Below are 23,431 nucleotides of genomic sequence, written 5' to 3' on the forward strand. Positions count from 1 at the left end.
GACATCTGGCAGCCCTGGTGTGAGTGCGGCTCTAGGGTTTCCTGACCGAGGGTGCAGTCCCACTGAGAGACAGCGTGGATGGGGAGCTAACCAGCCATGGCGGCAGATGTCAGGCCTATGGAAAGGCCATGAAAGTGGAATTCCCATGATCGAATCCGGATGAGACGGGCTCCCAGGTAGCCTCAGACTGGCCTTATGTGGACGATGAGGCAAAAGCCAGCTCTAAAATTCTGACCCCTGCCTTCATCTTGCAAAGGTGGGGTTCCAGATGTGCGTCTCCGTGCCCATCTTGTATTTTGGCTGGCTTGGTACTAGCTGTGGACTCCAGGTGACTTCAGATTCAAAGCAATCCTCCTTCCTCCTGCCTTAAATCTCAGATGTGTGACTCCCCCCGCCCTGTATGTGTATTGTTGAGGATCAAGCCCAATGCTAGGCAAGTGCTGTGCATCCGCAGTTTTCATGGATGTGGTTGTGGTTATGTTTCTGTCTGTCTTTTTTTTTTTTTTTTTTTTTGGTTAAGACAGAGTCTCACTCTGTGCCTTTGGCTGACCTAGAACTCCTATATAACTCAACTGGCATGGAACTCAGTGCTTCCTGAGTGCTGGGATTAAAGGTGTGCACCACCACATCCAGTCCTCTCTTTGTCCTTTCAGAGAGGAGTCTGGGAGGCAGCCCCACAGCCCTCTGGTGGGGCCATAACCGTGCATGCCTGGTTGTGTTCAAAGCGTCTTTGCTGTGCTCTCCACAAGGCTTAGCAGCGGGGGCTGAGTGGGTGGAATGGCAATGCCTTATGGACAAACTGGCTGTGGCCCAGGAGCTGTGAGTTCTCTGGCAGTCTCCAGCAGAGATGCCCACCCTGTAACCTGAGTGATCATACACGGAAACTTACCCAAGTGGACTGAGCAGGAGGCGGAAGTGGTTCTGGGCAGAGGGAGAGGCTGGGTAGACCCAGAAGCAAGACCGTGTGGAGGGACAAGGAAGGCTGTGCTGGGGTAGTGACTAACAGGGAAGTAGTGGATGAGGTCTCGCGGGGTCACCATGCCAGGCATAGGAGGCTAGCCAAGCTCAGAAGGGTGCGGATCAGAACTGGGAGGACCTGATTTTCAGCCCTGCGAATAGCATGACTCACAGTCGTAGGTGTGGGCTGTGCAGACTTTCTTCCAAGAGCAAGGTTTGAGGTGAGGAGAATAACCTCACCAGGAAAAGGCTAAAAAGTGCTTTTTTTTTCCTTTTTTATTCTTCCTTTTTTTTTTTTTTTTTTTTTGAGACAGGATTTTGTGCACCCTCAGTTGATCTCAAACTCACTGTGTTCTTAGGATGATTTTTGAATTAATGATCCTCCTGCCTTCGAGTGCTGGCATTTGTACAAACCTTTAATAAGACAGATGGCTCTTCCTTCTGAAACCTGACATCCCAGGTGAATCCAGAGAAAAACATCAGCCAGGTCACAGGGAAGGACGTCTTCCAAAGCCCTGATGGGTACACCTCAAAACTCAGGGTATCTGAAACAGTAAGTCTGATGCCAGGTGTGGAGGCACCTGGCCACATTCACAGCGCCAAGGAAGGAGGAGTGGCAGGAGTTCAAAGCCAGCCAGGACTAGAATAAGACCCCGTCTCAGTTCAAACAGAGACAAGCCTTCAGGACGTAGCTCGGTGGGTACAGTGCTTGACCAGTAGACACAAAGTCCTAGCCTAGGTCCCAGAACTACAGACAACCAGGCGGGGCTGTGCAGTGGTGGTCTCAGTGTTTAGGAGGGTCAGGAGTTCAAGGTCATCCTTAGTTGCCTTTAATCACACTGTGAGTTCAGTGCTAACCTGGGCTACCTTGGACCCTCCCCACTTGGCAAGAATGTAAGGAGATATAAGGACTAAATGTAGCACGGTATCCTGGTGCTAGAACAACAGACAAAAATGGGGAAACTGAGGAAATCTAAATTCCAAACTCTAGCCTTTACTTGATGTCTCATTAATTGTAACATACCAAAAAAAAAAAAAAAAAAAAAGTTGTGAAGAATAGGGAAGTTGGAGGAGCAGCTCAGAGGGGGCACTGGGTTCGTGCCAGGGCTGTCAAGGGGAAATGGGCGCATAGGAACTCTCTGAGTTAGATTCCTTCTCTTCCATAAATCTAACACTGCTTATTTCTGAGAAACGGTCTAGAGGCTGAGAAGATGGTTCAGGTGGTGAAAAGCTGACTGTAAACATGACTGGTTCTGGTCCCTAAAACTCACAAACCAGGGGTGATCCCTGGAGCTTGCTGACCGGCTGGCAGAGGAACTGGTAAACTCTAGCTCGGTGGAGCGCAAGCAAGAAAGAGTGCTGGTTTACAACCTGGATTTGGTCCCCAGATTTCACTGTGGAAAAAGAGGATTCCACAGAACTGTCCTCAAACAGGCATGGGTGGGAGTGTGCGCGCACACACACAAAATAAATCTAAAAGATAACAAAGTGGAGGAAATCAGGGGAGACGTCCTAAGTTCATCTCTGACATATCCCATGCACACAAGCCCACGCGTACATGTGAACACATACTAACAGGTGTGTATACAACACACACATACACAGTGAATGAGCAATAAAGTCTCGGGTGGAAAAACCTGAGAGCAAGGCCCCAGGGTGAGATGGCCGGTCCTTAGGTGAGCTGGTGAGTCAGGCCTAGGTAGGGCAGAGGCCCTGATGAAACAGGATCTTCTCGGGAAGTGGGAATGATTGACGCAGTCATCCCCTGCCTGAGATGAATTCTGCGGCCTGAAGAAAGGGAGGAGTCCGATCAGATGCCGAGATTATTTTCGTCCTGAGCAACTGCCACACGACTCCATTACCTCAGACGCACTTGTGTAGGAGGAAAACAGGTTTAGGACAGACTCTGAAGAGGCTTCCTTTCCTCTGCAGCGAGTGAGGAGGTGTGGACGTGCCTGGAGGAGCAGCCAGGAGGAAAGGAAAGGGTTAGGGTCTGAGTGCCTGGGAGCAAGGGGGACCCCTCCTCTGGAGAGACTCAGCCTTGGCCTTGAGAAAGGGAAGGGAGCCTGCAGGAGGGTGCCGCATGCCCTCTGGGTGTTCCAGATCAGCCGTCTTCCTGCTCTGCAAGGACACAAGTCAGTGTGCTGTTGTCACCAGGGAAGCCAGGCTCCTGCTTAGAGAAATCTTTCCCTTGTTCTAGGCCTTGTCTGAAAAAAAAAAAAAACCTGAGAGCTGAGTGTCAGAGGTCAGGGGAGCCAGGCAGCTCTGCCGACAAGCCCTCAAGCAGGGCGTACCTAACAGAATCTCGTCACTTTGGGGTGTGTCCACTCCTGAAGGGTCTCTGCATGTTTCTGTGTAGCTGCTGGTGCTGCCCAGGTCCCTGGCTGCCACTTTGCACAATCACTTAAAATGTTTCAAAGCAATTTCAACTGACAAGGTCCCTTCAGTTATAAATAACAGCAGGACTTCCTGAGTGCGCGCTGTGGACAATTGCTGTTTCTGTCCCTCGCCTCGGGCCACGTTTCCTCGTAGACTGACGAGGGTAAGCCCTGGTCCAGCCCAGCGGAAGAGAGGCCTCCCTCAGCTCCTGCCCACTGCGTTCTCCACACTGAGCCAGAAGGTGTGACTGTGACACCCTGTGCAAAGCCCTCCAATGCCCTCAGTCTTCCTGTATTAAGAGCCACCTCTGGGGGGGCCACAGGTCCCTGTCCCATCCTCCCTCACACCCTCCACCTTCTGTCTACTGCCCATTGCCTGCCCCACAGACATCCCAGCTTCCTCCTGCCGCAAGACCTTTGACCTCAGTGTTCTGGGCAAGACAGATATCCCCCCCCCCACACACACACACTTTTCTTTCCTTTCCTTTTTTCTTTTTGAGACAGTCTCACCATGTAGCCCCAACTGGGCTCCTTCCTCTGCTTCCTAAGTTCTGGGGTGAGAGGTGCATACCACTAGGACAGTGTCATCTTTTTTTTTTTTTTTTTTAAAAAAAAAAAAAAAACAGTTGGTTTTTTATGTGCATTGGTGTTTTGCCTGCATATATGTCTGTACGAGGGCCTTGGATCCCCTGGAACTGGAGTTAGAGACAGCTGTGAGCTGCCTTGTGCGTGCTGTGTCCCTAACTAGACTGAAACGGAGTCGCGAGAAATAATCAGACACAACTTACACGGTCCTCCTTGTTTTTTTTTTTTTTTTGTTTTTTTTTGTTTTTTTTTTTTTTTTTTTTTTTTTTTCGAGACAGGGTTTCTCTGTGGCTTTGGAGCCTGTCCTTCCTCCTTGAAGGGCAAGATCTCTCCCGTTTATTCTCCAGTTTATATCTCATCATATCAATTGAGCGGGGGAAAATACATTAGGCTGTCTCCTAGGTAACCAGGTAAATGGCTTTTTGTCACGTTCACGTCTACCTGTTTGTGAGTGTGCTAGCTGTCAAATAGGCCTAAATTAGCATCTCTATAAGACATCCTCCAAATTATAAAAGAAAGGAGCACCAAACATCCTGATCAGCTTCAGCCAACACCTCTCCTCAGGCGATCTACATTAATAACAAAAGTGGAAGGAGCAGCACATCCTGATCTTTGTTAGGCAGACAGCTTGTCTGCAGAGCCTCGTGGGGCCTATGGCTTTTGTGCCTGGTAGCCACACCATACAGAAATATGGGCCTACAATGCTGGGATTTGAACCCTGGTCCTCCTGAAAAGCAGCCACTTCTCTTAACTGCTGAGCCATCTCTCCAGCACCCCTTTCCTTTTTAACTTTTTCCCTCTTAATGACATGAAAACCTCATGCTATTTTTTTTCCTTTTTTTTTGGTTTTTCGAGACAGGGTTTCTCTGCAGCTTTTTTAGAGCCTGTCCTGGAACTAGCTCTTGTAGACCAGGCTGGCCTCGAACTCACAGAGATCCGCCTGCCTCTGCCTCCCGAGTGCTGGGATTAAAGGCGTGCGCCACCACCGTCCGGCTCACCTCATGCTATTTTAAAACTCAAAATTCCTTGGTGTAAGGGCGACCACACGTCACACGTCCTGCAGCCACAGGTCTCTGGTTAGAAAACTCACCATCCAGTAAACCCTCTTGTCTCCATTAAACACTCATTCCCGCTTTTTCCCTGGCAGCCACAGTTTTGTTCTCTGCCCCTGTAAGATTTTAAGATTCTGAATAGATGGGCGGTGGTGGCGCACGCCTTTAATCCCAGCACTCAGGAGGCAGAGGCAGATAGATCTCTGAGTTTGAGGTCAGCCTGGTCTATGAACAGGTTCCATCCAGCACAGGCTCCAAAGCTACAGCGAAACCCTGTCTCCAAAAACAAAAGAGATTCTGAAGAGAACAAGTCCATATCATATGTAAAGCTGGATGGTGTGGCTCACACCTGGAATCCCAGTGTTCAGACGGCTAGCCCCGTCTGTATAATGAGACCCTCTCTCAAACAAAACAAAACTTGCTTAGCATGGTCAAGGCCCCGGGTCCTGTCCTCTGCCTTTGGGGTGGGAGAGACTGGCAAAGGAAATCCTAGGATATGTGACTTACTGTGCTTAGCGTGTCCGGTGTCTTTCTCCCTCATCCACACTATGGCGTGAACTTTCCACAGTGTACAAAGAACACAGTTTGTGAGTTCTCACCCTGTAGCTCTCAGGACAGACATCAGGAATGTTTGTGTGTGTCTCTGCAGAGGTTTCCGTTCCCTTTGGAGAAATATCTAGGTTTGAATTTGCTAGGTCACATGGTGATGCTGAGCTCTCTGGAGGATGCTAGGAGCACAGCATTGACCTGTGCATCGCCGCCGAGCTGCACCCTAGCTGTTCTGCTTTTCCAGGAATTACCAAACTTCTATTCAGGTCGGAACTCACATGTCACCTCCTCAGACAAGCCCAGCTCAGTAGAGCTGCTCTCCTGCATCCCTTTGGTCTCGGCTCCTCTTGTCACCCTTTGGAGCTCATTGTCCTCATGCTGGAGACATCCCGAGCCACGTGTTTGGTCCGCAGAGGTGACTCAGTAAAGGCTTGCTGGCTGATCTCAGTCTCTCCGAAGTCAGGTGCTACAGAGACATGAGGACTGCCGCGGTGGCTGTTAGGACCGCCCTGGAGGACGCGCTGTTTGAGAGGCCAGCTTCCTCGCTCCTCTTACCAACCAAAGCACCCGGAGCCCAGGGCGGGAGGTGTTCCGCCTCTGCTTCCTGACTAGTGACTCAGCACAGCTATCTCTGGCCCTCAGTGTGGAGCGGCTGACCCACAGTGACTGTTGTATTATCATCGTTAATATCTCCCTGCTAGCGTGGAGCTCAGGGCTTGCACAGCCTAGGCTGATTCTCCACCACTTCACTCACTCAGGCATCGCGCTGGCCCCAATTTGATTTTTTTTTCCAAGACAGGGTTTCTTGTTCTGTGTAGCCCTGGCTGTCCTGGAACTTGCTCTGTAGACCAGGCTGGCCTCGAACTCACAGAGATCCACCTTCCTGTGCTCCTGAGCGCTGGGATTAAAGGCGTGCGCCACCACTGCCCGGTTTATCTCCGAAATTTTTTTGTTGTTACTATTTGTTTTTTGAGATAGTGCTTCTATGTAGTCCAGGCTATGTGGGCCTCCAACTCATGATACTCCAAATGTTGGGATTATAGGTGTGAACACCCTGGCACGCATCCCTGGAATGGCCTAGAAACCCAGGCTCACGTTTGAGATTGTGGAGGAAACCAGGACTTCCTGGTGGCAACGTGACGGACAGCAGCTTCCTGTGGGGCAGGCCCGCTCCCATGGGCTCAGTGATGGCTGTTCCGTCAGCAGAGACGGGGACAGATTTCCATCTCTTCCAGGAAGTCTTCCCGAGGTGGGTTGGTACAGGCTCTTAGCACTCTGGCCCCCATGTCCAGAGGTCATTTGGATAGTCGAACCTCTCCCGAGAACATTACAGCAAATGTGTGCCAGCATCAGGACAGCTGTCAGGAATGGTTTCATCAAGGTTTGGCTCTGTAGCCCAGGCTGGCCTACTGAGCCTCCTGCCTCAGCCTCCCAGGTATTGGAGGTCTTTGATTGTTTTTAACATCTGTTGGTCTGTTTATTTCTTTTTTTAAAATATTTATTTATTTATTATGTATACAACATTCTGTCTGTGTGTATGTCTGCAGGCCAGAAGAGGGCACCAGATCTCATTACACATGGTTGTGAGCCACCATGTGGTTGCTGGGAATTGAACTAAGGACCTTTGGAAGAGCAGGCAATGCTCTTAACCGCTGAGCCATCTCTCCAGCCCCCTGTTTGTTTATTTCTGTGTATGTGCGGCAGCGCCATGTGGCGGTCAGAGGACCACTGGCAGGGGGTCATTTCTTTCCTGTCACCATGCACAAGATCCTGGGGACAAACTTAGGTCACTAGCATTTTGGGGTCGGCTTTTACTCACTGAGCAATCTGGCCACCTCTTATTTTAATATAAAATGTATTTATTTTATGTTATGTGTATAAGTGTTTTTCATGTGTGTATGTGTATGCATTACTACATGAATACCTAGAGCCCACAGAGGCCAGAATGGGGCACCAGATCCTCAAGAACTGGAGTTACAGAAGGTTGTGGGCTGTCCTGTGGGTGTGCGGAACCAACCCTGGGTCCTCTGCAAGATCCACTAGCACCCTTAAATGCTGATCCATCTCTCCAGCCCTCTCCTCTTTTAAATTAGGTGTATATGTATGTCTCTGTGGGTTTGAGCACGCATGTCTTCCTTTGGAGCTGGAGCTATCAGTGGTTATAAGCCTGTAAATCACCCAATACGGGTGCTGGGATCTCGGATCCTCTGCAAGAGCAATCTGTGCTCTTCCACCAAATCATCTCTCCAGTCCCTTATTTTCACTCTTAGTGAAATATGTAATTGATTGTATGACACCTTCATGCTCTGTCTGCAAACCTCAGAGACACAGCCCACTATGGATGTGCACTCCCTACGCTACTGTTGTTCAGTATTTGAGATAGGATCTCAGCCCGCGCTGGTCTCAAATTCACTACATAGCCAAGCATGACCTTGAACTATTGATCCTCCTGTCTCCACCTCCCAAGTGCTGCAGGAGTTCAGGCAGGCACCTTCACACCTGGCACACATCACACAGACCAGGTTAGTTTATCATGAACTGAAATGTATTTATATGTTGTGGTTCCAGAGACTGAGGCACAGGCCTCTTGCTTAATAGAAAATGCCACGTGGCAAGAGCAAGAGAGTGCCAGAGTTGCTTTGACAGATGCCCATGGGCCCTCTGATGGCCTGATCACCTCCCTCTGTGTCCCTGGTGTTGGGGATCAGGTTTCTCAGAGGAACACGTGCCAATCACAGCATCTCCCCAGATAACATTCTAGGGCACATCCTGTACTGTGCCTTTCTTTTGGATTCAGTGCCTGGCTTCATGCATAACCAGGAAGTTAAGTATTCAAGTGGCTGATGCTCCCACTGAGAAAGATAATGCCAGTTCCCAGAAGACTGACCTGCACTTTCTCAAACCCAGACTGAGAGACACACAATGGGTTCCCAGGCTTTGCAGTGCAGTCATCCTTAGGCAGGGGAAGGGCTGAACCCCGGCACTCTGAAGACTGAGGCAGAAGGATTGTGAGTTTGAGGCTAGTCTGGACTACATAGCAAGACCCTGTCTTAAAAAATAACCCCATCATCTACATCACCATCATCATCTTCAAGGTCTTAACACGCCTTTCTCTGCGGTGCTGGGGTCCAGCCAGAGAACCACCGAGTCAAATTCACCTCCTCACTCTGTTACTTTAACCGTCACGTGCTGTCCTGACACTGATCCACAAGGCTTTGGGGGCCAGCTCGACTTTTCCTCGGGGTGTCCCAGGTATCTTGCAGGGCATCTGAGACAGGACATTCTAACCCACGAGGACACCTGGCATTTAGTGACCCAGCAGTTCCGATGCCATCCTGCATCCTCAAACCTGACCCAGTGGTTTCTGGATGAAGGCCAGCCTGTGCCCCGCCTTCCAAGCCCTACGCATGGAGCAGCCTGGTGGGACTCACAGCAGCTTCTTATGTACATGTGTGTGCACCAAAAGGATACAGTGCTACCAGAGACCAGAAGAGGCTTGGGCTCCCCTGGAACTGAAGTTACAGGTGGTTTCGAGTTACCACGTGGGAGCTGGGATTCAAACCTAGGTCTTCGGGAAGAGTGGCCAGTGCTTTTAACCACCTTGTCTCTCTAGTCCCTAACAGAGACTACATTGTGTGTGTGCGCGCGCGCACGTATGTATGTACGTGTGTATATGTGTGTGTATGTGTGTATGCGTCATAGCATCCATATGGAAATCAGAAGACAATTTTCAGGAGTTGGTTCTCCCCTTTCAAGTGGACTCCAGATATCAAACTCAGGTCATCAGTTTGGCAGCAAGTGCCTTTACCTGCTGAGCCATCTCACCAGCCCTTACAAAAAGCTAACTTTTGCCAAGTGTGGTGGCTTTAGTAATTCTAGCACTCTGGAGGCTGAGTTAGCAGGAGGGTCTGTGAATTCAATGTCAGCCTGGGCTACAGAGTAAGATTTAGTCTCTAGAGCTGGGTGTAGTGGTACACCCCTTTAATCTCAGAACTCAGGAGGCAGAGGCAGGTGGATTTCTGTGAGTCCAAGGCCAGCCTGATCTACATTGTAAGTTACAGGACAGCCAGGGCTACGTAGACAGGGCTACCCTGTCTCCAAACAAACAAATCTATCTAAATAAACAGGCTGGGGAAATGGCTCAGAGGTTACAGTGCTTCAGCATGAGGAGCCTCAGAACCCACATCAGCACCAGGAGGCTGGCGGCTTTCTTGTCTTTCCAGCCTATATAACTAAAAAAACAAGTAATAGAAAATATCAAACACTAAGGGGACAGGGAGAAACTGGAACCCTTGGGCATTGCTGTTTGCCTTTGTTTGTTTATTTTAAAATTTTGAGACATTCTCACACTGCAATGCAGGCTGTCCTTGAACTCAGAATAATCCTGCTGTATCAGCTTCTTGACCGCTAAGATCTCAAGTGTGAGCCACTGCACCCTACTTGTTACTGGGTGTGTAAACTGGTGCAGCTGCTGTGGAGAACAGTTGGGTGGGACCTCAAGCAGTTAAGCAGGGTCGTGCTTTGACCCCATCACACCCAAGAGAACTGTAAATAGATTGTACAAAAACAGAAATGTTCACAACAGCACGGTTCAAAACAGTCAAAGGGTGGAGACAGCCAGACGTCCATCAGCGGTGAATAGACACACAGAATGTGGTCTGCCCATACAATGGGCTGTTATTCAGCCATAAGGAGGATACAGTTCTGACCCAGGCACCAATATGGATGAACATTGGAAACACGATGCTGAGGGAGTGAGCAGCCAGGCACACAGGGTTCCTTGTTGTAGGATTTGTGTGAAATGTCTGCCGCCTGCAGCTTGAGAGCAGTAGATTAGTGGCTAGAGGGGCCGGAGAGGAGGGAGTGTGGGTTCATGGGTAGATAGTTTCTTTTGGGTAATGAAAATATCCCAGAATTAGATCGTGGTGGCTAAGCTACCGCCGTGATGAATTTTATACAGTTTTATACCATTTTATTCCCTTAAACTGAGAAATATCACTAGATGTATCTTAGCACCCTGGTCTGAACCCAGGAACAGAAAGACATTGGTGGAAAAATTGATAAAGCACAAAAAAGCTTGGAATTTCAGTGACCGAGAGAATGTGTGTTGTTTCTAGTGGGATAGACGAACCTGTCACGTGTGGGGGACCACGGAGCTGTGTAAAGATTCTGGACTGTTGCTGTGGCATTTCTGTGAGTTTAAACTGCATCCAAAATCAAACATTTATTTCTAAATTCATAGCTATCCCCAAAAGAGGAGCTAGCTCCGACTCTAGAAAGTTCTTTCACTGACAAAGGCCTCACTTTCAGGCTTGGTTTTATAAACTGGGGTGTTGGAGCTGACCACCTGGCCTAGAAGAGGTTAGCGTCCTGGACCCACAGCTGCTGGGAGGGGGGCAGAGGTGCCTGCCCACACCAGAGCCCTCTGGCAGCTGCTCACTCCTTCATCTGGAAGCTGCAGGGACTCAGGGGAGTAGGGGGTCTAATACTGAGGCTGCAATTCCTGAGCCATGGCTAAAGACCCCTCAGGTGTGGGTCATGGCGCCTGCTAACGGGAGACAGCTGGAGCCAATGTGTGGTGAAGCAGCTGACCGTGTCCTCGGGAAAAACTACTCCAGGAGGCAGAGCTGCCCCTTTCTCTTCCTTCAGGTTAGCCAGAGATGAAGCGTGCTTCTCTTGGTACGCTGGGCTTACCTTTCTCTGAAGTGGCTGTTCTCCAAAAGGCTGGTTTATCTTTTCCTTTATCATCCACCAGGCAGCTTTGAGATTTATAACTTGCCTATCCTGAGGAGGTTTTCTTTTCAACCCTGATACATTATTCTCAGTCGGCGCGGGGTTGGGGAGGACAGAGGCCCTGGCCTCCACTCTACAGTTGGTTTTTCCAGCTTAATCTGGAATCATCCGAAGACCAACCCACTACAAACCTGTAATTCTACAAACCAGATGTGTTCTGAGGTTGACGTGACCCAGGCTACAGGTTTCCCTTTGTGGTGAGCTGTGTGGATACCCCAAAAGATATCCATGCCAAGTACCTGGGACCTGAGAATGGACCCTGGTTGGAGGAAAGCTCTGGCAGACATGACTATGCCAAGGCCCTCAAGATAAGCTCACCCTGAATTACCCAGGCCACCTCAGCACGATGTCAGGTTCTGATAAAAGCACAGGGAGACCCCAGATACCAAGGACTTTCAAAGGCTGGAGATGAAGACAGAGGTTGAGTCTGGAGTGATGGGGCCACTAGCTGAAGAACACAGGCATCACCAGAATTTGGAAGGGCCCCAAGAAGCCCTGCTTTAGATTTGTGGTCTCCCACACCATGAGACTGTACATTTCTTCTGCATTTGTCACAGCAACGAGAGGAAGCAAATGACCTACGTCCACCCCAGAGCCCCCATCTAGGTAAGAGCAGAGAAGCAGGAAGTTCTTGCAAGCATCCCCCTTTTATAGATGGGGAAACTGAGGCCCAGAAAGGGGACACTGCGTGGAAGGGCACCTCAGCAATCCTAGCTTTCCTCTGGGCTAGTCTGGCTCATCTATGTATCTTGTTGGGGCTTTACAATATTAGTATCTACAAAATATAGTCACCATAGATAAACATAGGCAAAGCAAGGCTCCGGACAGCACCTGTGCTGGCTAGTCTTCGTCAACATGACATAGCCTAGACACACCTGAGAAGAGGGGTCTCAGCTGAAGAATTGCCTCCCTCAGATTAGCCTCATGAGCATAGCAATACTCAGAGGTCATGAGTTCAAGGTCGGCTCACCATAAAGAGACCCTGTCTTAAAGTCAGAGCTGAATTAGTCACAGGCCCTTCTTAGGCCCAGGCCTTTCTTCCCACAGTGCAGTGTTGAGGAACTAGAAATTAGATTCCCTGGGGGCAGACAGATGGGTTAGGGGCCGTGACTATGGGTACTAAAGATGGCAAAATGCTAGGACGGCTGGCCTCTCCCCCTTCACCTGATACAAAAGGGCAGGCTTCCTCTCCTGCGCATGGGCCCCCGCCAGTGGACCAGCCTGTTCAGCTCAAGATGGGGTTTTCCTCCCCTAATTTAGGGTTGGTCAGTCTGAACAAAGACAGGGAGGCTGACTGGTCCACAAATTTGGGGTAAACAGGTCCTACCTTTTAATTCTTTAACTGGATCAAGATCCCTAGACAGTGCGTGTTCTCTACCTCAGATTGGGTGGGTGTGGGAGGCCCTCACCTTGATGGACAGAAACCGGACGGTGTCGGCTGGCTTTGGCTGTCATGGAAGCACGGGGGTCCCTGGCATTTGGGGACTATCAACTTGACTGCCCCGGCCCTATGGAGGAAGCTGACACACATCTGCTCCATTCCTAGGGCTGTGACGAGCACAGACTGGGGCTTCAAGACGCACCCTGAATTGCTCCTGCATGTCTGCACTGCGCAGGGCCCAGAGAAAGCCAGATCCATGGGAAGCCTCCTGGGGTAGAGGTCAGAGGTAGTGTACACTTTATTGACCCAGTTCTCCCAAAACCTCAAAACCAGGACAAGGCCAGACCCTGGGCATTACCTCGGTCCCTCTCCCTCTACCAATCAGAGAACTTATCTCACAAACAGGGGTCCTCTGCAGAATAGCAGGGTGGACATGAGGGGAGGGTGCCAGCCAGGGGCAAGGATGAAGGGCTCAAGTGCTGGGGATGGGGCTGGGGGCACCCCAAGGCCCGCCAGGCCTGACCAGCCCCTCCTCTGAGGTTCCTGGTGGTTCACAGTGAGACTGGCTTTTATTGGCAGGGGTTAGTGGGCAGTCAGTCCCCTCCCACTCTTCTGCCCACCCCTGGCCTGACTCAGAGCAGGGAGGCTGGAAGGACAGAGGCCAACCTGTGAGTCCCCCTAGGGGACAGGGGCAGAGGAGGCTGCTTAGTTCTCTCCCAGCTGGCCTCCAGGTGTTAGGAAGGGCCGTGCACTCCTGGCTCAGAAGTCATGAGGACAGCTTAGTGAGCTTCCTCACTGCCAGTCCCAAAAAGAAAAGTGTTTTTGAAATCTAGTTGACTGGAGCGCGTTGAATGGAGCAGTAAACACCCTGGTGACTTGGTTTAAAAAGGCTGCTCTACCTTGGCAGGCCTGGAGGGGCCAAGAAGGGAGACGGTAGAAGAGGGTTGCCCATGGCAGCCAGTGGGGGCCTGGGGAGCAGGTGGAAGGAGGCAAGATGCAGGAAGCAAGAGTGGGGCTTGGCAGGTTGCCTCCAGTGCTGCAGCTGGGGCCTAGTGTCCAGCCAGCCTGGCTGTCAGGCCTTGTGCTCGCCGTTGCTGGGCGGCTCATTGTGGCCAGCTGTGTAGTCCGAGTGGTGCTCAAGTCCCAGCATCTGGCGTTGCACCAGCTTGGCATAGAGGCCGCCCTGTGCCAGCAGCTGCTGGTGTGTGCCCTGCTGCACCACACGGCCCTTGTCTAGCACCACGATGAGGTGCGCTCGCTCCACGGTACTCAGCCGGTGTGCAATGATCAGCACCGTGTGTCTCTGCAGGTTGCCATGGATGGCCTGCTGGATCTGGAGGGAACAGGACAGAGAGGTTCAGGGGCTGCACAGCATCGCACACGCTGCTCTGCCCACTGCTGCCACCTGACATTCAGTTCTTGGGTTGTAAAACGAGTCCCTAGTTCAGACAGCCCAAGTGCTAAATAAGGGGCGCCTGGAGGACCAGAGATAGCACCCGTCAGCCCCAAGGCCCGAGCCTAAATAAGGGGGCGCCTGGATGACCAGATACCCGTCAGCCCCAAGGCCTGAGCCAGGAAGAGCAGGTCCTGAGCAGCCCTGAGCAGCAGCATCTGTTCATTTCTTCCCCTCACTTCCCGCTGTAGGACTCCAGCTTTCCTGTTGGTGCTACCCACTCCCCTTACACACATGGAGGCACACTGTCTGTGTGCACATGAACACAGAAACGTGTGGAATCAGAGGACAACCTGTGGGCATTGGTTGATAAGCTTCATAGTGAGTCCTGCCTCGTCATCACCTCCTGCCTTTTCCCTATCCTCCCCCCTCCACTGACCCGGGGCTTTGAACACCCTGCTGCCCTTGCCCCTCAGAACTCCCCAGGGTGGCTCCTTAGCTCTCAGGTCTTAGCTAAGAGGTGACTTACAGCCTGGTCCTCACAGTGAGTGCCAGAGAGTACATGATGACTCCATGTAACCCCCATGGTGCCACTGTGCTGCAGAGGGGCTCCTAGAAGCACAATGACCCTTGGGTGCCTTCCTGAGAATGCCCAGCATTGGTGTATGCATTTCCTATCTGAGTCAGTACCTGCCACAGGCCCTGCCCGCACTTCCCTCCACATTTACTAACTAGGACTCAACACGTGTGCCCTCTGTTGCTCTGCGATATGCATTTAGCTCCTACTACCTACTGTCTCTCAAGGACCCGAGAGCCACTGGTCTAGAACAAGATCACAGAGATGGAGCGAGTCCTGTCCTCTGAGGGAAGTCACAATCACAACCTCCATCACTACCACTGGACACAGGACATGCTGTATGCCCATACTGACAGCCTCTGCCATGCTGTACAAGTTCTGTCCCTTCCTCCCTCCCTTGCTGTCCCTTTAAGTGCCTGTTACCTCTGCACCAGGCAAAGGGAGCTCAGCTGCTTCAAGGCTTCACTGAAAGCCCAGATGTGTGTATGCTGGACAGCAGCTGCCCATCCCTTTACTGGCATAGATGATTGACAGTTCTCTGGAGCACAGGCTACAGGGACTTGTGACCTGTCTGTCCCACAAGACTGGAATGCCATGAGGACAGAGGTCTTGTCTATCTCTGTAGCTCCAGTGTCTAAAGCAGGGCATGGTGCCTGGGACCAGGCCAGCCACCATCTGTGTGAAGGGCTGACTGGCCCTTGGCAGGATGGGCATGGGCAACTAACCAGCACCAAGGACATGGCCACTGACTGCGGAGAGGCTGTCTGTCTGGACAGAGCTGCAATGCTGGGGGTGGGCAGCCCAGAGCAGATTACAGCTTGTCTTGGGCTAGCTGTAGCCTCCTAAATTGTTATCCCTTGCCCACCTCTGTGTCAGATCTAACATCCTTTGACGATCAGAGAAGCTGAGATCTCTCCTCTTGGCTATAATCTGTCTCTCTGATGTTTCCGCTGATGCGTTTGAAAGTGTTTGGACTAATGACTCTCTTTGTTCTGTTACTATAAAAACTTCATGAAACGGCTTCTATGTTGGAACATGAAATTTGGGATAATCTACGTGCCCAGGCTGAGGTCCCTCATATTGGCTCCAGGATACAGTAACTCCCTGTGAGGTGAGAGTCATGTGTATGCTACCCAGTGTGGGATTCAAGAACCATCCACTTTTCACTAGAGGAGCTGGAAGCGAGGTACTGGTAGGGACCCACTGAGTCTAAGCCATCTGGCATTTTATCTCGAGTGTATGGCTGCGGTCCTTCTGGGGTGCTCTCAGGCTTCCCTTGCTTGGGCCCATGGCATTTGTTGGGTGTGAGACAGCGCTGGTTTTATTTGCTGTGGGGCATTTGGGTCTAGGCACTGGTCTGGTTCACTGGAGTTTTTGGTTAGTCCCACTTGTTTTCAGTTTTTGTTCACATTCAGGCATCTGAGGGCTTTATTTTCTTTGTAACACTTTGACTCATTGCCATTTGACTTTGCCCCCTGACTCTCCTCAAGCACCCAGTTCTGTTCTGTGGCTTCTGCTTCCCGCAGCCTTGCTGCCCTTAGCTGAGGTCTTTTCTCACGCCCTGGTAGTAAAGGAAAGAGACGCTTGTTCCCTCCAGCTCAGTAGCCATACCCCATGTCTGGGTCAGGAGGGTCATGGCTGGCCCAGTTGGGGAGACACATTTCATCACCCAGGGTCTCGACTCTCACATTTATGGACATGTTCAGGGTTAACTCCAGAGCCAGTAAAAAGGAAGGTCTCAGGTGAGAGTGGGCAGTCTGTCCCCAAAGTGGCACATACTCTGGCTCAAACAACACTGCTCTTCCTAGCTAGCTGAGAGGGGCTTGCAAATACTTCTTGTTTTTTGAAACAGGGTTTCTCTGTGTAGCCTGGCTGTCCTGGAACTCACTCTGTAGACCAGGTTGGCCTTGAACTCAGAGATCCACCTGCCTCTGCCTCCCGAGTGCTGGGATTAAAGGTGTGCGCCACCGCTCTGTGTCTTGCAATTTTTCAGAGGAAAGAAAAACTGGGAAAAGCTTCCCCCAAAGGAGTCACGTGTGGAGTGATGCTCTATGTGGCAGATGTGGACTTGAAAGTGTTGAAAACACGGGCGGTCGAGCCCCTAACTCAGCTCCTGACTCCCAGGGGGAGCAGCTGACATTCCAAACTTGGTAATCCTGAAGGGGCAGCCTGCTTTACTTGGAACACAAAATCATTTAATAAAGGAAAAGAAATTATAAAAGTGGTAACTTACAAAAATTAGTAATTTTACAAGTGAGTTAAAAGGATACATTAAAAATCAATTGTAAGGGGCTGGAGAGATGGCTTAGTGATTAAGAGCATTTGTTGCTTCTTCAGGGACCAGTGTTTGATTCCTAGCACCCACATGGTGGTTCACAACCATCTATGACTTTAGTTCCTAAGGATGCGATGCCCTCTTCTGACCTCTGTGAGTACTAGGCATGCACATGGTACACAGACATACATGAAGGCCAAACACTCACATAAAAATAAAGTTAGTAATTTGAGTAAACCTTTTTAAAATATTGACGTTATAAGAGAACTAAAGCTAAATCCTGAGGCTAACCTCCACTCTTTAACAGAGCGAAGTCCTTTATCAAAGGAAAACATGGCCTGTTTTAAAGATAAAAGCTAGAGAGAGAGGAGAATACGTGTTATATTAAAATTCCTACTTGTGAAGGCCACTTTATCCTGGTTCAGATACTGGGGTGTGTCTTTCAGTTTCTCCTTGGGCAGCTTTCCTTAGCCTCTGTGTTTATGCCTACGTTAAAATATATTATTCTACCAGCCCATGCTAAGGTTCCTTTTGGTTGAAGCCAAAGACCTTTTTGGTCTGAGCTGAGGTCCCTAAGGCTCAGGGGACTCCTTGGGCCACAGGGGTTTTGCTCTGCCTTCGCTGCTGAGCTCCACCTTGAAGCACTGCTGAGTGCCCCTGCCTGTGGCTGCTGGCCGCCCTGCCTTGCCCTTACCTTGGGCTCCTTCGCTGCATTTTTCTGGTCAGAGACCCAATTTAGTATTTCCTAAGTCCCCTAAGTGCAAGGGAGAAACAAAGCCCCAGCTGCTGTCTGTGTTTAAACTTTACACTTACAGAAGGATCCAAGGGAGAAACAGATACCTGAGCAGTGGGGAGCAACGCTTGGTAACCAGCTGTAGCCAGGCCTGTGTGGCCGCAGCCGGTCCCAGGCATGGACTGTGTTCCAGACGGCCACAGGCCAGAGCCTGATCCCAAAACTATTTTTGCTTTCTCTTAGATATACACACTTTCATCAGTGAGGCAGCTCTTCCCCTCAGCTACTGAAGCTCTTAAAAGAGGAAGGAATCATATTCTGTGTCCATGGCCGACCTGCTCATCTTTATGCGCTAAGTCTTTCTCACACCTCACTATTTTATTTATTTTGGCAGGGGGAAGGGCAGGGTTTCCCTGTATAGCTGTGGCTGTTCTGGAACTCAGGCTGTTGAGCAGGCTGGCCTTGAACCCAGAGATCTGCCTATCTCCTGGGGTTAATTAAAGGCATGCCCCACCATAACCCAGTTTTTAAGTTTTGTTTATTTATTTTTGTTTGGTTTTTTTCGAGGCAGGGTTTCTCTGTGTAGCTTTAGTGCCTGTTATTGAATTCGCTCTGTACACCAGGCTGTCCTCGAACTCACAGAGATCTGCCTGTGCCACCTCACCTGGTAAAGTTTTTTTTAAGTCATATATATGGAGTCCAGAGGAAAGCAGAGGATCTGTCCCCTGGAGCTGGAGTTACAGGTGGTTGTGAGCTCTGATGTGGGTGCTGGAAATCAAGCTCTGATCCTCTGTAAGAGCAACACATTCTTAACCACTGAGCCATCCCAACCTTTTTAAAGTGGGTGCACATACTTTTGTGTAATTGTGTGATTTTCATCTAACTATGTTATGTATGTGTGTGTGAATTTTTTCATATGTTTGTGTAAAACAAAATTTTTATTGTGTGCTAATTTATTTTTGGCATGCATAATTAAGAGACAAATGTACAGATTCCTAAAAGCAGGTATTTTGGTGACAGACACATAAGTCCTCACGTAAACTGAAGATGTGACACTGCACCAGCTTCATTTTTTAAATTTAAAAATGTATGTGTATGAATGTTTTGACTGCATGTATGTATTTGTACCACATGTGTACCTGGTACCCTCAGAGACCAGAAGGGAGTGTTGGATCCCCGGAACTGGAGTTACAGGAGGTTGTGAACCTCCATGTGGGCGCTGGGAATTGAACATGGTCCTCTTGGCAAGGGTGGCCAGGCTTTCATCTCTCCACCCACAGCTTCCTTTTGGTTCATGTAATACTAAAATTTTAAGGGGAAAAAATAACGAACCCAACTCTGACTGGCTAAGAAAACCTGACTGCATGTTCAGAATTCCAATTAAATGACAAAGGATAAAGAGACATTTAATCAATGCAACTCCAGGAAAACAAATGGAGGCAGCTGATGGCTCTAGAGTTTTTGAGCTTTAAAATTAAAATTAAATTAAAAAAGCAAGGTCTACATGATTATACAGTTCTGGTCATCTCCTTGGGCCTGTTTCAGTTCTGGCATAAATTCATTTTCAGAGACAGCTGTCCTGCTCCAGAGTGCAGCTTCCCTTGGGGCTAACTGCCAGAGACTGGGAAGATGGCTCATCTGCACTTTGTACTGTGCAGCACTGGGCAGCACTGGGCCACTCCTCCTCTAAACAAGTGAGCAGGGTTTCAAGGTCCTTATCTTGACCAAGTGTTAGACATTTGAAGGGGAAAAAAAGGTAATTAAAAAAAGAACCTGTACTGGGCAGTGGTTGCTCACGCCTTTAATTCCAGCACTCGGGAGGCAGAGTCAGATGGGTCTCTGTGAGTTTGAAGCCAGCCTGGTCTACAAGAGCTAGTTCCAGGGCAGCCAGAGCTACACAGGCAGACCTGTCTCGACTCCCCCCTCACTCCACCCCCCAAAAAAAGAACCTATAAGGCTTACAAAGACATCTAGGAGTTTATAGTGGACATTATTCATGTTTTTATTTTCAAAGACAAAATATTAACATACTTACAATGAGGGAAAAGCAGACTATTTTTTTTTCCTTTTTAGAAGAAAAATTTATCTATTATCTACATGGTGTTCTGCCTGCACGGCAGAAGAGGGCACCAGATCTCATTATGGATGGTTTGAGTCAACATGTGGTTGCTGGGAATTGAACTCAGGGCCTCTAGAAGAGCAACCAGTGTTCTTAACTTCTGAGCCATCTTCCAGCCCCCCAAAAGCAGACTATTTATAACTGTTAGATACACTACATATTTTTCTGTTTTATATACAGCCTCCAGGTTTTCATTAAAATTTTCTCATGAAAAAATGTTTTCTAGGGGCTGGAGAGATGGCTCAGAGGTTAAGAGCATTGCCTGCTCTTCCAAAGATCCTGAGTTTGATTCCCAGCAACCACATGGTGGCTCACAACCATCTGTAATGGGGTCTGGTGCCTTCTTCTGGTGTGCAGGCATACACACAGACAGAATATTGTATACATAATAAATAAATAAAAAATAAATAATAAATAAATAAAATGTTTTTCTATGGGCTGTAGAGATGGGTTAGAGGTTGAGAGCACTGGCTGCTCTTCCAGAGACCTGGTTCAATTCCCAGCAACCACATGGCAACTCACAACTGTCTGTGACTCCTCACACAGACATATATGAAAGGAAAACACCAATGCACATAAAATAAAAAAATGTTTTCTATTCAGGGGTGGTGGCACACACCTTTAATCCCAGCACTCAGGAGGCAAAGGCAGGCGGTCTATGAGTCAAAGGCCAGCCTGGTCTATATAGTGAAAATCAGTACCCAACAATTTTGTTTAAGAAACAATGTGAAAATAAAACTATCAAAGATTTTTTAAGTGATAAAAGCCATGGGCATGAGATTTATTTTTTTAGTCAAAGGGAGGGTAAAGAAAAATGATTTTGAAGGCAAAAGTACTTTATAAGGTAATATAAAGATGGGTTCAAAATGGATAAAAATAATGATTGGAGATGAATGTATGCTGAAGACTAAAAATTAGATACAGCTATAACTAAGTTGATTGTAATATAAATGTTAAAATTTTAATGTCAAAATTCAATACCCTGAGACAGAATTAATGCTTCTGTTTATAAAGTTAAGATTTTCCTTTTTAAAAAGCACATGAGCTGGGTGTGGTGGTACAAACCTTTAATCCCAGCACTCAGACAGGAGGGAGGATCTCCGAATTGGAGGCCAGCCTGGTCTACATAGTGACCTCCAGGAGAGCCAGGGCCACATAGAGAGAACCTATCTTAAAACAAAACACAGTCTGAGTGTTTGCCTGAGTGTGTGTCTGTGTACAGAGTGCAGTGCCCGTGGAGACAGAAGCAGGAGACTGACTGACCTGACACCCCTGGAACTGGTATTGCAGATGGTTGTGAGGCCACCACGTGGGTGCTGGGAATGAAATCCACACCCTCTGAAGAGCGGTCAGTGCTCTTAACCACTGAGCCGTCTCTCCAGCCCCAAGTAAGGTTTTCTTAAATATTGATCTACTCTTAATAATGTTTACATGGAAGAAAAGAAAAAGAAAGGCGTGTAAAACAAGAACTCCGTATTTCCCTTTGATTAAGGATGAGAACAAACTCCAATCGCAGGCTTTGCCTTAGGTTCCCACTGGAAAAGCCTGTGTTTACTGGATAGTTACTGCCTTCACAAAGCAGAAATTCTATTGAGACTCATTCCTGCTCAATTCCATGATGACTGTGGAACTCATCTATATGGACAAATATTTCAGTCTGTTTAAAATTTTAACCTAGTAGGTAAACAACTAATCATCGAAATTAACTGAAGCTGTCTCTCTTGGCAGGCTTGCCCTTTGGGAACACACCCATCAACGCCTCATAAAAAGTCTATGTGCCATTTCTACTAAAGAAAACACGCATTATAAAAATTCAAATGATTAAAACAGCCACCCAGAAGATCCGGCAACTGAAAGTAAGGACATTTCCCCCAAAGACTCATTCTCCCGGAGGAGGGAGACTGTCCGGGCCTTACTCCATTACAGAACCCGTGGTGAACGGCTCTCACGATGCTGATGACACTCATCTCAGCTCTGCTAACGGTCAGTGCCCCAGGTAACTGAACATTTCTCTATTTTTATGTTTCTTAAATCCTCTTATAATTAGACATTTTTGGTTTTTGAGACAGGGTTTCTCTGTATAACTGGCTGGCCATGAACTCACAGAGATCCGCCTGCCTCTGCCTTCCGAGGGCTGGGATTAAAGGCAAGGGCCACCAGCACCCAGCTGTAATTAGACTTTTTAAATCATTCATGATATTTATTTATTTATTTATTTATTTATTTATTTATTTGGTTTTTCGAGACAGGGTTTCTCTGCAGCTTTTTTTAGAGCCTGTCCTGGAACTAGCTCTTGTAGACCAGGCTGGCCTCGAACTCACAGAGATCCGCCTGCCTCTGCCTCCCGAGTGCTGGGATTAAAGGCGTGCACCACCACCGCCCGGCTATTCATGATATTTATTATTTCACTTGGTTTATTCCTAAATGATAAAATACTAATCTTGGTTTTAATGAAGTCACTCATGAGGGAATTGTCCTGTTTCTGCAGCTGGTTGCTTACCTAGAACCCCTCCATACCTTGTTTAAAACTAGTTTTTATATCTAAAAGATTTGAGTGTGTTCACTGTCTTTGTGACAGATACTTTTATCATTCAGTGTAATTTGGCTTTAAAAAAACCCTTGTTTTTAAATCAACAAAAATTTATCTTAAATCTCCTTTTAAAAAAGCCCCTCCAGCCGGGCGGTGGTGGCGCACGCCTTTAATCCCAGCACTCGGGAGGCAGAGGCAGGCGGATCTCTGTGAGTTCGAGACCAGCCTGGTCTACAAGAGCTAGATCCAGGACAGGCTCCAAAGCCGCAGAGAAACCCTGTCTCAAAAAACCAAAAAAAAAAAAAAAAAACCCTCCAATGTGGGAACATCAATTTTTTATATCAGAATTCTTTTTTAAAAAATATTTTTATGGGCTGGAGAGATGGCTCAGAGGGTAAGAGCACTGGCTGCTCTTCCAGAGGTCCCGAGTTCAATTCCCAGCAACCACATGGTGGCTCACAACCATCTGTAATGAGACCTGGTGTCTTTCTTGTCAGCAGTACATTTATGCTTAATAAATAAATAAATCTTAAAAAATATTTTTATGGTTTATTTAACTTTATTTTAAGTGCATTAGTGTGAAAGTGTCAGATCCCCTGCAACTGGATCTTGTGAGCTGCCATGTGGGTGCTGGGAATTGAACCCGGGTCCTCTGGAAGAACAGTCAGTGCTCTTAACCACAGAGCCATCTCTTCAGCCCTATCAGAATTCTTACAGTCAAAGTAAACAAACATTTTCCTTTTAAGAAAAAAATGTAGCTGGGCGGGGGTTGTGTGTGTGTGGGGTGTTGCCTAGTGGCTTTCCAGAAGTTTGAGGGTAGTCAGGGCTACACGTCTCAAAGTTCAATCATTTAACATCCATAGAAACAGTGATCTAAACACTGTAAAGGCCCTATCACACACTCAAATGTTTACAAAGTACCTTGAACTACATTATCTCCAGCTAGAGACACCCAAAGATTTAACTCTTTATAACACACACACACACACACACACACCATGTCTCCAACAAAATCAGCTTTCACCAAGTATACCCCGTAAGTGCCAATGTTTCTTGACTAAATCAGTGTCTAAACTGTCCCACAGTACAGGTTAGCTGGGACTAATTTA

At 48.4% G+C, this 23,431-nt stretch overlaps 1 protein-coding gene across 3 annotated transcripts in view; it reads right to left on the minus strand.

Moving 5' to 3' along the window:
* Positions 1–12,969: 12,969 nt before the first annotated feature.
* Abcb9 (ATP binding cassette subfamily B member 9) overlaps positions 12,970–23,431 on the minus strand; it is a 36,053-nt gene continuing 25,591 nt past the window's right edge. For all 3 annotated transcript variants that reach the window (XM_038346406.2, XM_038346405.2, XM_038346404.2), the window contains exon 12: positions 12,970–14,028. In XM_038346406.2, coding sequence (XP_038202334.1) covers positions 13,768–14,028 — 261 coding nt within the window. In that variant the 3' untranslated portion in view covers positions 12,970–13,767. The remainder of the gene's footprint in view (positions 14,029–23,431) is intronic.

Source organism: Arvicola amphibius, chromosome 10 (genome assembly GCF_903992535.2).
Source record: "Arvicola amphibius chromosome 10, mArvAmp1.2, whole genome shotgun sequence".
NCBI classification, from domain to species: Eukaryota; Metazoa; Chordata; class Mammalia; order Rodentia; family Cricetidae; genus Arvicola; species Arvicola amphibius.